Source organism: Sorghum bicolor, chromosome 9, assembly GCF_000003195.3.
Source record: "Sorghum bicolor cultivar BTx623 chromosome 9, Sorghum_bicolor_NCBIv3, whole genome shotgun sequence".
Taxonomy (NCBI): domain Eukaryota; kingdom Viridiplantae; phylum Streptophyta; class Magnoliopsida; order Poales; family Poaceae; genus Sorghum; species Sorghum bicolor.
In genome coordinates, this window is record NC_012878.2 from 2,054,188 (window position 1) to 2,067,110 (window position 12,923).

The following is a 12,923-nucleotide window of genomic DNA, read 5'->3' on the forward strand; positions in this document are numbered from 1 at the left end:
ACACCTTCGATACAGTTGCGTGGCGATCACGCACTATATTATAAAGAGAAGGGTATTTAACTTTTAGAGGCTTGTCTCCTACCCATGTATCATCCCAGAACCTCGTCTTGGTCCCATCTTTAATTTCAAAAGAACCTTTAGATAAGACCTCATCTTTGATGCGCATGAGGCCTCTCCAAAAATGTGAATCACTAGGTTTAGCTGTCACTTGGGTGAGGGTTTTCGATGTTAGATATTTATTCGTTAGAAGGGACTGCCACATGCCCTCTGTGTTAAGTAGATTTACCAGCCACTTTGCCAATAAGCATTTATTCTGCAGCTGTAAATCTAGGATTCCTAAACCCCCTTGGTCCTTAGGACGACATAAGATGTCCCATCTGGCAAGTCTATATTTATGTTTGTCACTAGATCCTTGCCAGAAGAATCTTGATCGGACATGATCAAGCTTTTTGAGTACTCCCTTAGGAATCTTGAAGAAGGACATCATAAACATAGGTAGACTGCTTAAGACAGAGTCGAGTAGAACTAATCTTCCCCCATAAGATAAGTATTTTGCTTTCCAGCAAGAGAGTTTCTGTTGGAATCGTTCATCAACCTTTCTCCATTCAGAATTCAGGAGTTGTCTATGGTGCATTGGAATTCCTAGATATCTGAAAGGATATTCCCCTGCATTACATCCAAAGAGAGTAGTATAATAAGGTTCCATCTCTTTGGCTGCCCCATAGCAGAAAATTTCACTCTTGTGGAAATTGATTTTAAACCCAGATAATTGTTCAAAGGCACATAGCAAGAGTTTTAAATTCTTTGCTTGTTCTGGATCGTGGTCCATAAAGATAATGGTGTCATCTGCATATTGTAGGATCGACAGACCATCATCAATAAGGTGGGGGATGACTCCTCTTATTTGACCATCGGCTTTTGCTCTATTGATAAGAAGAGCTAGCATATCAGCGACGATGTTAAATAAGATTGGCGACATAGGATCTCCCTGCCTAAGTCCTCGTTTGGTTTGGAAGTAGGGGCCAATATCGTCATTGACTTTGATCCCCACACTTCCCCCAGTTACCAAACTCTCAACCCACCTACACCACTTGGGGGAGAAGCCTTTCATGCGTAAAGTCTGTTGTAGGAAAGACCATTTCACTTTAACATATGCCTTTTCGAAGTCAATTTTGAAAATGACCCAATCTCTTTTTTTGGTGAGTAACTCATGGACGGTTTCGTGTAAAATAACTACTCCTTCCATGATATTTCTGCCAGGCATGAAGGCAGTCTGTGTTGGGCTTACCACTGTTTTTGCAACCATATTCAGTCTGTTTGTACCCACTTTAGTAAAGATTTTGAAGCTCACATTGAGGACACAAATTGGTCTATATTGCTGAATTTTTGTAGCATTTTGAATTTTTGGGATTAAGGTAATGATTCCAAAATTTAGGCTGAAGAGATCAAGTGCCTCCCTATGGAGATCTGCAAAGAGGCTTAAAAGATCCTCTTTAATAATTCCCCAAAACACCTGATAGAATTCCGCAGAAAATCCATCCGGTCCTAGAGCTTTATTATGTTCCATTTGGAAGATTGCATCTCTCACCTCAGATTCGGTGAACGGACTAATTAGAATATCATTTTGTTCCGGAGAAACTTGGGGAATATCGAGATTATGATCTTCCACAAGTGTGATCTCAGAGCTTTCAGGTGGCCCAAAGAGGTTCTTGTAATATCTTGTAATATGGCTTTTAAGGGACTCATCTCCAACTACAGTCCCTTGATTATTTTCAAGTTTGTAGATATGTTGTCTACGGTGTTTTCCATTAGCCACGAGATGGAAGAACCGAGTGTTAGCATCCCCCTCCAAGAGAGTTTTAACTTTGGCACGCTCATACCATTTCAGTTCCTCCTCTCTCAGAAGACTAACTAATCGCTCTTTTAGATAGTGTTTAAAATTGATTTCTTGATCAGATAGTTGAGTACACTCAGCTTTCTTATCAAGAGCCTCTAAACGAGCTAGCAGTGTCTTTTTTTCTTTCTTGTAGGACCCTGTAGTGTGTTTAGCCCAGCCTCTAAGATGTTGCCTGAGCCTGCGGATTTTGAACTGCCAACGTTCAAGCGATGTCGACCCCAAGCATGGAGATTGCCAGATATTTGTAACCATGTCATAAAATCCATCCCACAACAACCATCCCCTTTCAAATTTAAAAGGACGAGTATTGGTCTGGTGAGTCGAAGCTCCAGTGTTAAGCACAAGGGGAGTATGGTCGGAAATATTTCTATCTCTAGGTTCGACTGTCGACAACGGGAACTGATTTTCCCATTCAGTGCTGACAAGGACTCTATCTAACTTTTCGAAAGTTGGATTATCCCCTGGCGCCGCCCAAGTATACTGGCGGCCTGACATCACGATCTCTTTTATATCTAGAGATTCGATGACAGCATTGAAAAGATTAGACCATTTTGAGTCGAAATCCCCTGAACTCTTGTCCTCTGGAGCTCGCATTATATTGAAATCCCCCCTATTATATACAGAAGAGTTTGTTTAGAGCAAGTGTTGGCGAGTTCGACCAGAAAGGCATCTTTGTTTTGGAGTTGAGCAGGCCCATATATTGTGTATAATATAAACTTGAAGTCATTTGATTTGTATCTTAGGGTGAATTTTATATAAAAATCACCCTCATCAATGGCTCTAATGTCGAAAATATTAAGGTCCACACCTAGAAGCATGCCTCCTGATCTACCATGGGGCGCCATGGTGTGCCAAAGAAAATCATGTCCACCACAAAGATTTTTGAGGATATGATCTGGAAAAGAATCCCTCCCCGTCTCGGAGAGAGCAATAAAATTAATTTGCTCTTCCTTAACTAACTCCGCCAAGAACCTATGTTTAGCCAAGTCTGCAAGACCTCTGCTATTCCAGAAGACACCCTTCATTTTAGAATAATTTTAGAAGGGGTCTTTGGCTTTTTAGGCAGTTTGCCCTTGCCAATTTTTTTGGCATTATTATATTTTTTCTTCCGACGGAGAGGAGAAAGATCTATGATTTGATCGTTCTCCGTGTCTAGCATATTCTCATTTAGATTACCACAAGCGTGGCTGAGAACTGCCTCAAGTCTATCTTCCCTCTCAACATCACTGTCTATGCTGGAGCACCTAGGTTTAGGACAACTCTTCTTTTGATTAGCACAAAGAACTAACCTGTCTACCTCAAGATTTTTAATGACTACAACATCTGAGGAGCCTAGGTTGATGCCTACCCTACCAAGGTTTGAAATAATTTTTGAAGCTGGGAAGGTAGTAAAAGAATTACCTGGGTATTCGAGGTTCTTCTTCGCCGTCAACCCTTCTGCCTTGTGTAGGGTGTGGATGTCCGCCAGCGCTGCGATCCTGGCACTTCGACGTAGCTCTTTGATAGGAGCTACAGCAAGTGCAGGCTTAAATAGCCCCGCATTCAGCGGTGAGGTAGCGCCAATGTCCAGCGGCGAGGTAGTCCCGTTAGCAGGCTGAGCTGCACCACTAGCGGCCTGTGACTTGGGCGTTGGTCCGGTACCTTCCCCCTCTGGCTGCGCGTTAGAGAGCTCAGCGTCCCTAGCCGCAGGGTATGGTTCCCCTTCGGCCATGTACATCGCCACTGCCCGTGGCGAGGCCGAGTGTCCTTCCTGTGCAACAGGAGGGTCATGTGGCACAATACACCCTTCGCTGCTCCCGGTGGACGACGTGATGAAGACCTCCTCCATGAGGTCGTGCGCCGTGTGGTGGGGGGCGAGGGGTGAGGTGGATCCCCCCACCATCGGCGAAGTCTCGGACGGGGCAATGCCTCCCGTGGGCAAGACCAGTGCCGAAGCACTGTCCATGTCCGCCAGAGGATCAGCCAGCGTCGGGAGGGGGGGCGAAGGCGGTGTAGAGCCCCCCATGTCTTTGTCCACCGCGCCGAAAAAAGTGCCAGTGCCGGGGGAAGCCTCCCTGGCCAAGATCTCCACCGTTGGTGCCATCAACAAAGAAGAAGAGTGAATTTTGTTAGGAGAATCCACTAATATATTATAGGTTGCCAGTTCTTCTTCTGTCAGTGGAGAATAAGGCCTCCTTTGAGATCCAACATCTGACTCAAGCATTACTTTAATACTAAGCTCAGTGAGAAGTTGTTCACAGGCCAGGTCTACACTTTTGTTCACCAAGGAGCGAGGCTTGCTTGTGAGGGGGGCAATTCTGAGAAGTTTCAGGAGCCTTATTAGAAGTGCCATTATTATCTTGAGAAGGGTTAGGATCCTCCGCATCCTTCATTGCACGGTCTCCATCAGCCTGTTTATCATCGTCCCCTAATAAGTCATCATCCTCTGGATCAGAAACATCAACCTGTGGAGCTTCATCAGGCTTAAAATAAAGGCGGTAGATACCACAACCGGCACAAACATCGGCCATCTTAGGAATTTTCTTAGCATCCATTACCGCCACTAGGATCCGTACCTGACCAGTTGCCCGAAGATGTATCATATCCACCTTTTGAGTGGCCCCGACGATGGAACCAACTGCCCACAGAGGAAGAAAAGCTCGGAGTACCCTGGGCACTCTTGTGACTGTCACCCAGATTTGTTCCAGTATCCTAATGGGCTGCACATCATCTACAAATTTATCAAAAACAATTGTACCTTCTTTGTTCTTCGTGGTGATAGTACGGATAGCAACCATGCGTTCCAGCTCCTCCATGCTAGGGAACGGTACAACAAAAGAATTATCCCCTTGTCATTGGACGTCCCACTCCCAGCGTACTGGAATAATCCTTGCTAGCTCCGCCTGCAATAACTGAGCAGAAACCTCACCCGCTTCCACTGTGATGAGAGCTGTGACTGTCGACTGAATATTGTGCACTATCTGATTGTTTCTTGCGGTCTGAATCTGAAAGAAACCCAGCCCATCCTCAGCGGCGCCACAGTAAGCGACCGTTGGTTTGGGACCTCGCAGCAGTGGGCATTGGTTGGTGTAGTGCTCTTCTGTGCATATAGAGCACTCCAACTTCACAGGCAGGTCTTTACGCTTCCTCTTATTGACTTGCATGTCTTCTGCATCGGCCTTGTTGCCGCCGCGGACACGGCCCGCTCCCATGGGGTCGGCAGCAGGATAGATGTGTGTGTCCTCGACAACCTCAATATCGCCCGTGCCAGCCTGTTGATCGGTTCCCGAGGACGGCCAAAGGTAACCCCGACCGCGACCCCGGGCTCCTGCGCCGGCACCGACTGGTGGAGGACCATGACTCCCAGCTGGCGGCAGCCCTCCACGTCCACCGCGTCCGCGATCCCGATCACGATCACGATCGCGGCCATGATCCTCGCGACCCCGTCCAATGGCGTCGTTGGCATGGCCCCGTCCGCGACCACGGCGGCGATCCGACGGAGCACTGCGGCTTGGAGCACCTCGGTTTCCTTTCCTCCCCACTTCACCCCCCGCCATGAGAACGTCTCGGTAGGAGGGTCTTTGTGCGGCGGCTGCGATCGCGAGTGTAGGGTTGACCAGGCGTCGAGTAGGTCCTCGCAGACGCTTGGCCGATGATTTGGTCGAAACCGTGATAGGGCCTGATGTTGGTAAATTGGTCCCGGTCCGGTCTAGCCCAGTTCGGTCGCGCCGATCCGATCCGGTCCGGTTGGCCACGGTGACACTCGGTCGACAATTCAAATTTTCGAACCCCGTCCGATGCGGATCGCGGTAGCGCCGATGTTAGAGTCCATGATGCATCGCCGGTCGGAGGTAATCTCCGAGGGTGGTGGACGGTGTGATACGTGGAGGAGGCAGCGGGGCCTTCCAGATGTTTTTCCATGGCGGCTTGAAACTCCGAGGAGCGGGAGGCGGTTCTGTGATGGTCTTGCCGCTGTCGACGCCGGCGTCGGTGTCCATCGCTGCTCGGAGCCTGTCGACGACGTCCTGGTGGCCCTGGCGCGCGCGGTCCGCGGCCGACGCGGCGTGCCTGTCGAACTCCGCATCCACCCCCATGGTTCGGCCAGTGCCGCGGCCTGGCGGCCGGCGGCTGAAGGTCTGGAACCTATTTCAGTGGCGTGGAACACCGAGCTCCTCACCAGCTTGCGTTCGTGGCGGGGAGACGGTGGCCGGCGGCCGGCTAACTGCACGCTACAAATTTCTGATATGATATGATGTTGTTTCTTGAGGAGATCACCGAGAGGGAGAAGTCACGACAGACAGAATCACAGTGCATACAGGATAAATCTTTAGTCAGTTGGAGATTAATTATTATATATGTATATATTAACTAATAATTGCAAGCTCGACGACGTGATTCAGTTTGCTGGTCGGTCTTGATGCCCGGCCCATATATTCGCATTCGGTCTTCGTCATCGTCGTCGCGGCGATGACAAACAGATTCTATCCTATCGACACATCATTGCAAGGTGAAATCTTTGCATACACTTGTCTGAGGCCCGTGAGGCGTCGTTGGGTGCACGCGAACTCCAGTAGCTGATGAGACCATTCCCAAGTGTGTATATATATATATATATATATATATATACAAGTGCTATTCTACACCCTAGGTGTAGAATACTATTCTACACCAAACTGTTATACTGAACAAAATTCAGTATCGTTCAGTACTCGTGTTTAAGTATTGTTCAGTATTTCGTGGTCCTGTTAGACAAGATGATACTGAATGTTGTTTACTGAGCAATACTGGAGAACCTTCAGTATCATCCCGTCCAACACTCAGGACCACGAAATACTGAACAATACTGAATCACGAATACTGAACGATACTAAATTTTGCTCAGTATAACAGTCCGGTGTAGAATAGTATTCTACACCTAGGGTGTAGAATAGTATTCTACACCTAGGGTGTAGAATATATATATATATATATATTGTGTGTGTGTGTGTGTGTGTGTGACATGTGACATTTTGCTGACTTATTGGCATATAGTATGGAAAGAAAGAGAAGTAGAGAGCACAACTTAGGCTCCATATCAAGACTAAAAACCATCCTGACATTTTAGGTTTAGTCTTAGTGTTTTTTTAAAATGAATTCATTTTTTTTGACGCAAACACAAATAAATTATTTGCTCCAAGTGACAAAAAGGAAACAATAAAAAGGATGCAATGAATGTATTCTTCTACGTAGTAGTATACTCCCTCCGTACATGAAAGAATCAATCTCTAGAGTTGTCCTAAGTCAAACTTTTTAAACTTTGAGCACATTTCTAGAAAAAGATGCTAAAATTTATGATATCAAATTAGTACCATTAGATTCATCATAGAATATATTTTCATATGATGTGCATTTTATGTTATAAATGTTGTTACTTTTTTTATAAAGTTAGTCAAACTTAAAAAAAAAGTTTAACTGGCACAGATTCTAGGAATTGATTCTTCCGTGGACGGAGGGAGTATATAAAACATAACAGAATACGTGTGTTCGCCAGTCACCACGCTGAATACTCCACAAACATAATTGGAGGGGCTCGCAGAATTACATACATCAAGTAGTACATACTTAATGCACACAAGCGCCAATAGCAATGTAAATGTAAACATTACAAAACACTAGTACTAAATCTAGAGCAAGTGATAAAGTGGCCTATAACTTATTTAAGAAATAATTCTAGTACTATTACTAATCTCCTAATCTTCTCTTAAGTGCATATGGTGGCTACAAGAGAATGGGATGAGCCTCAACTCAGGTATAGTTTCAGCAAGCTCTAACACCCTTCAAATGGTACATATAACCCCATACCAACGAACTTGTTGTTGGGATCTACAATGAGCATCAGATAGCTCTGGTGACCATACTAGAGAACAATGCTCTGCCACATGGACTAGCTGTTGCTGACTATTGGAAGTGCATCACTTTGGTGGTTTTCGGTGTGCCATCTAAGAATCCTGATGCACTATCAAGAGGACTGGATCTTCTCTAGAATACCGCACCTCAAAACTCTAATAAGCTTCTCCACCGTGCTTCTATATGCCTTTGGAGTATAACTCCAGTGTCCACTCTGGTGACCACACTAGAAGGATGCCTCTGGGCTTCTTCAACTCAGCCTCGAACTGAGTCCACTTGGAATCTTTGGTACTCGATATAGCTTCGATGACATAGGAAAGTTCATGTGCACCTCCCTCAGTGATATTATTATTTCTTCGTGTCCATTTTGTCCAGGCTTTACTTTGATGTCGTGAGCTTCCTGCTTGTCTTCTAGGCTCTTCATGGTTGCTCATCAGTCTTATTTTAAGGTGTACATTGCTTGACCTCCATCTTATCTCAAGTTCATCCTTGCATTCCTAGGATGAAAATATCTTGTATACTAGCAAACATTGTTACTCTTAATTATTGTAACATTGTATACTAGTAAACATTGTTAGTCTTAATGGCTATGTTGTTTTTTTGGAATCATTGGTTATGCTCTTATTTAACCAGAAAAATCACTAAGCCTTTGCTAGAGCAAACATTGTTAGTCTTAATGGCTATGTTGTTTTTTGGAATCATTAGTTATGTTGTTATTTAACCAGAAAAATCACTAAGCCTTTGCTAGAGCACATGGATGTTTCTTACACATTGCCAGTTATTAGCTTGATGCCTTGTTCTTTCCTATTTTGACATTTCCTGCTTAATTTTAGCGGTGACATGGTTTTCAAAATTGGGGGTCTTGATTTAAGCTTAATTAAATCAAGAGATCTCTCTCCATTTCAAATTTACCATTTAGTTTTGTTACTATTATCTTTTGTATTTGATGTTTGACTTGCCTCTACATATTTCAAGTATGTTGTTTCGATAACTCAGTCAAGTTCTCACTTACCCGGATGCAGAGGTGGGTAGAGAAGTCACGCTATATATGTTAATCTTTTCTTACTGGGAGATGTGTGGTTTGTTCTCATGGTCACTAGCTATTTCAATAAGCTCGAGTTGATAGATTCTTCTAGTTGCCAGTGCAGCCTCTTGATGCCCTATTGTTCGTATTAAGTCATAGCATAGCCCAAAAAGTTTGACCTGAACAAATCAAACTAAATTGAGTGTATATTACAAAAATTATATTTCCAGCCTTAATAATATCATTAAAATTATATTGTGCATTGACCAATGAGCACGAACAGTCAGCTGAGTGGCTATACGTGAATTCTCCTCTATAGTCATCGTCGTCGTTAGTATTATATTTTAAGCCTATCCATCCACCAAGGTAGATTCTTTGTACTTATAGTTTATCTATCCATTCCAAGGTGGATTCCTTATACTTCTACCCTATCCATCCATTCCAAGGTGATTCTTTACACTTGTCTAATTGAGGCTCTCAATCCCATTTAAATACTAAGAACCTGTTTGGCAGAGCTCTACTTCTAGCTTCGAGCGGATCATTAGGATTCCTACCAAACTATTAAAGCACAACTACATAGATTTTGATGGAAAGATTGGCAAGAATCACTTCTTCATTTATACTATGAGCGTGGGGCTAAAAAATCACACCCCCACTACTCTACATTCGATCCCTATCAAAATCACTTCAGAATCACTTCTCAACTACTCCCCTACTAGAACCACTCCACTATAGAATCAAGAAGTGGACCTCAAGAATCAAGGAGTGCAACTCACTAGCATAGAAACCTTTTATAGAGGTGGGCATAAATCCTTTCAAGGGGAATCTTGAGCCCCACCTCTATCATATGGCCTGTGTAATTTAAAGAGTGACAAATAAAGGTATCTCAAAAATAGATTTAAAAAGTTCAAAACAAAAGTGCATTAGCTCCATGGGCAGCCGCTTCTACCCCTAGTCGTAGCCGCTTCTACTCTTAGCTCTTGCAACCAACAACATCAACTGCCTCGACTTGAACCTAGCATGTAGACCTCACTGGAGTCATGGTCATGAATCGACACACTTTTGGTGCCAAGTCCATTCTCAAAGCCAGAACAAGGGTAGAGCACGCTTGTGGATCTCATCGAAGTTGCCATAAACCTAGCATTGTGATGTCCTGTCCTTGTCATGGATCCCACATGTCCTGGCATTTGAAGATGACATGATGCGTGGGTTGACAAAGTTGGGGACAAGCTTGCCAAAATCTGTGGCGGCGTGGCTCAGAGCTATAGATCAGCGCAGGGTCAAAAGGGAGACGAGGAAGGGGCTTGGATGGAAAGGGAGATGAACCTAAGAGGGGAGAGGAGGGGGCTAATGGATAGATTGGGTGGAGGGGAGGGAAGGGGAGCAGAGAGAGAAAACTGCAAAGGATGAGGAGTTGAGATGCAAGAGATTAGGGTTCAAATTATGTGTGCCTCTATTTTTAACTAGGCTTGGTGGACCTTTGGTTGTGTGGGGGCCAACCATTTTTAAAGAGGCAGTCGTTGCAATGGACCACCTTTGAAAATTTATTTTTGAGAGGCAGGGATATCATTTGAACGTCTTAGTTCTAAAATATCTTGTCTCCTAAAATCACTTTAAAGAGGCGGTCATACATAAGTGTCACCTCTTAAAATAAAAGTCTATATCTTGATCTACAATCATTTTTTAGTAGTGACTCTACCAAACTGGTCCCAAAGCTAGCTTAAATGCACTTGGATCATAAGTTGTAAGGAAAAAAAGTCATTAAGAAACCAATGTACTTAAAATTGCTTGCTTTTGCGGTAAATAACTGGCAATAACTGAAGCTTCTCAAAATGTCTTCTTTTATTCATTAATCATCTGTTTTAAAATTAAATTAGCACAAAAGCCAGTAGAAGCCAAAACAAAAAGGAGCCTAAACTCTAGTGCCATAAGTAAATTAATCAAACCCGTCCATCCACGTCTGGCATTAAACTAAACGTAGCACAGTTAGTTTGATTAATTCTTTATGATAAAATCTATGCACCCATGATTAAGTTCCTAAACTCAGCATCAGTGGCTATATTGTTTGTATATTTATTACATGATTAAAAGTTTACTTCCTGTGGTTGGTGATGCGGCCGTCCTATGACAGCACAATCTGAAGATTTGTGGATCAAATCTGTCACATATGTGCTCACAGTAGCGGAGTATCGTGCTTGCATTATTCATGTGTGTATATGCGAGCGTACCTGTCTATATATATATACCATGTTTAAAAAAAAAGTGATGATCTATATGCCGGTGAGTCGCTGCATGTGATGGGCCATGCCCAAAAGTCAGTAAGATTACACGTGTGTGGATATAGAGGCTCGATTTCTATCCATTATCTATATATATATATAAAAGTTAGATTACCCTGCTGCCCTCCTCGCCTATATATAGCTCGCCAGTCCGTCTTCCATGGCACACAACAATTAGTATCTGCAGCTCCATCTTCTTCCTGGAAGGTAAGAAAACACCTGTCATCTCTCTCAACCCATCGGTATGCCTCAATCGTCTCTGGCTCACTGGTCTATGGGACTATGGATCAATTTATCTCTCAACGACTCAACATGTAGCAAATATACTATAAATAAAACCATGCATGCACAATAATCCTTAGCTTTCAATATCTTCATCCTCTCGTTCCATGCATGCATGGTTTTATTTATCTATTTTTTTCCTTCTTATTAGATATTTTACTCCTATTATATATCCTATATAATATGATGATCCATATGCATGCATGAAAAGGTGACAGAAGAAATTGAAGCTAAGGATTATAAGGATGGAAATGGTGCTCCAAATGGGAACTCGCAATTCTTCTCTAGTCTAATTTAATGAACTAAACAGATAATTCTTTCTCTTATTTTTTTCATTTAATTTATTTAGCTAAACTAAAGAAGAACCACGGGTATCTATTTGGAGGATCATCACCACGCATGCACATTGATTTAGTTATCATCATTTAATTATCATCATATGCTTTAGTGGTTGGTTGCATCTCTAACTTGGCCAGATAGAGATCCAGATCAGCGGAGAGAGGGAGATGGCTTCGCACAATAACAATAAGGATGCCAACATCTACCACGCACCAGTCGGTGGCAATGGCTATGGTGGCACTGTCAACATGGGCCCTACGGCACCAGCACCGGCCAAGCCGGAATCACCAGTGGTGACGCAGCATGCCGAACAATACACCTCGTCATACACCGCTTACCCTGCACCTCACCGCCGTCCTCCGGCGCCATACATGCGCCCTCAAAAGCCGCCGCCGCCGCCGCCGGCGTACTATGGTGGTGGTTGGTACTGGGGCGAAGCTGTTGGGGAATACGGCGGCGGTGGATACTACGGGTACCGACCTCCACAACCGCTGCCGTACGGTGGTGGTGGGTATGGGTATTGCCCTCCGTCTGAGTTCGGTTGGGGAGCCGGCGGTGGTGGCTACAGCTACTACGATGGCGGTTATGGAGGCGGCGGCGGCTACGGAGGTGGTGGTGGCGGTGGCTATGGAAGGCCACCACCACACATGAGCACGGGGTGGCTAGCGGCCGCCGGAGCTGCTGCTTATGGAGTCTACCAGCACCACATGCGCAAACACCACCAGGGACATGGACATGGACATGGACATGGTGGAGATGGCTGCAGCTGTGGTGCCATGCGCGGGGAGTTCGAGCACGAACACCACACCAAGTTTAAGCATTCTTCCACTGCTGCTCACCACGATGGCAAGTGCTGCAGTGAGAATGATGGGCCGCACGTCACGGTACTGGCGGAGACGAAGCGAGCTACCGAGGTCGTCCAAGCTTAATTAGTGTACTCTCATGTCTCGTCGTCAATGCAAGATCAGATGATGGATGCCCTACTAGCTTGTACGTACGTACGTACTGAATAAACTCTCTCCCATGTTTCAGTTATATGATGATATATGAAATATATTGTATCCGCTGCTTTGCTCTGGTGGTGTATGTAGGCGCCGGCTTCCCTTTCAGGACTAATAACTACACTGGTCCATATCCTAGCTTGTTAATTATGGAATAAAGTTAAAGCTTGTGCCTTCGCCATGTATATGTTTTTTTTTTGTATTCTGATGTACCTCTATATATCTTGCATATTGCA

The 12,923-nt window shown here is 44.5% G+C and overlaps 1 protein-coding gene across 1 annotated transcript; it reads left to right on the forward strand.

Annotated features, from left to right (window-relative positions):
• LOC8068144 (probable calcium-binding protein CML50) lies at positions 11,854-12,615 on the forward strand. The gene has a single exon (XM_021447549.1). The coding sequence runs from the start codon at positions 11,854-11,856 to the stop codon at positions 12,613-12,615; it is 762 nt and encodes a 253-aa protein (XP_021303224.1).

Excerpts from the sequence above, each read along its gene's own strand:
- LOC8068144 (XM_021447549.1), top strand. The coding sequence starts at position 11,854 with ATGGCTTCGCACAATAACAATAAGGATGCCAACATCTACCACGCACCA.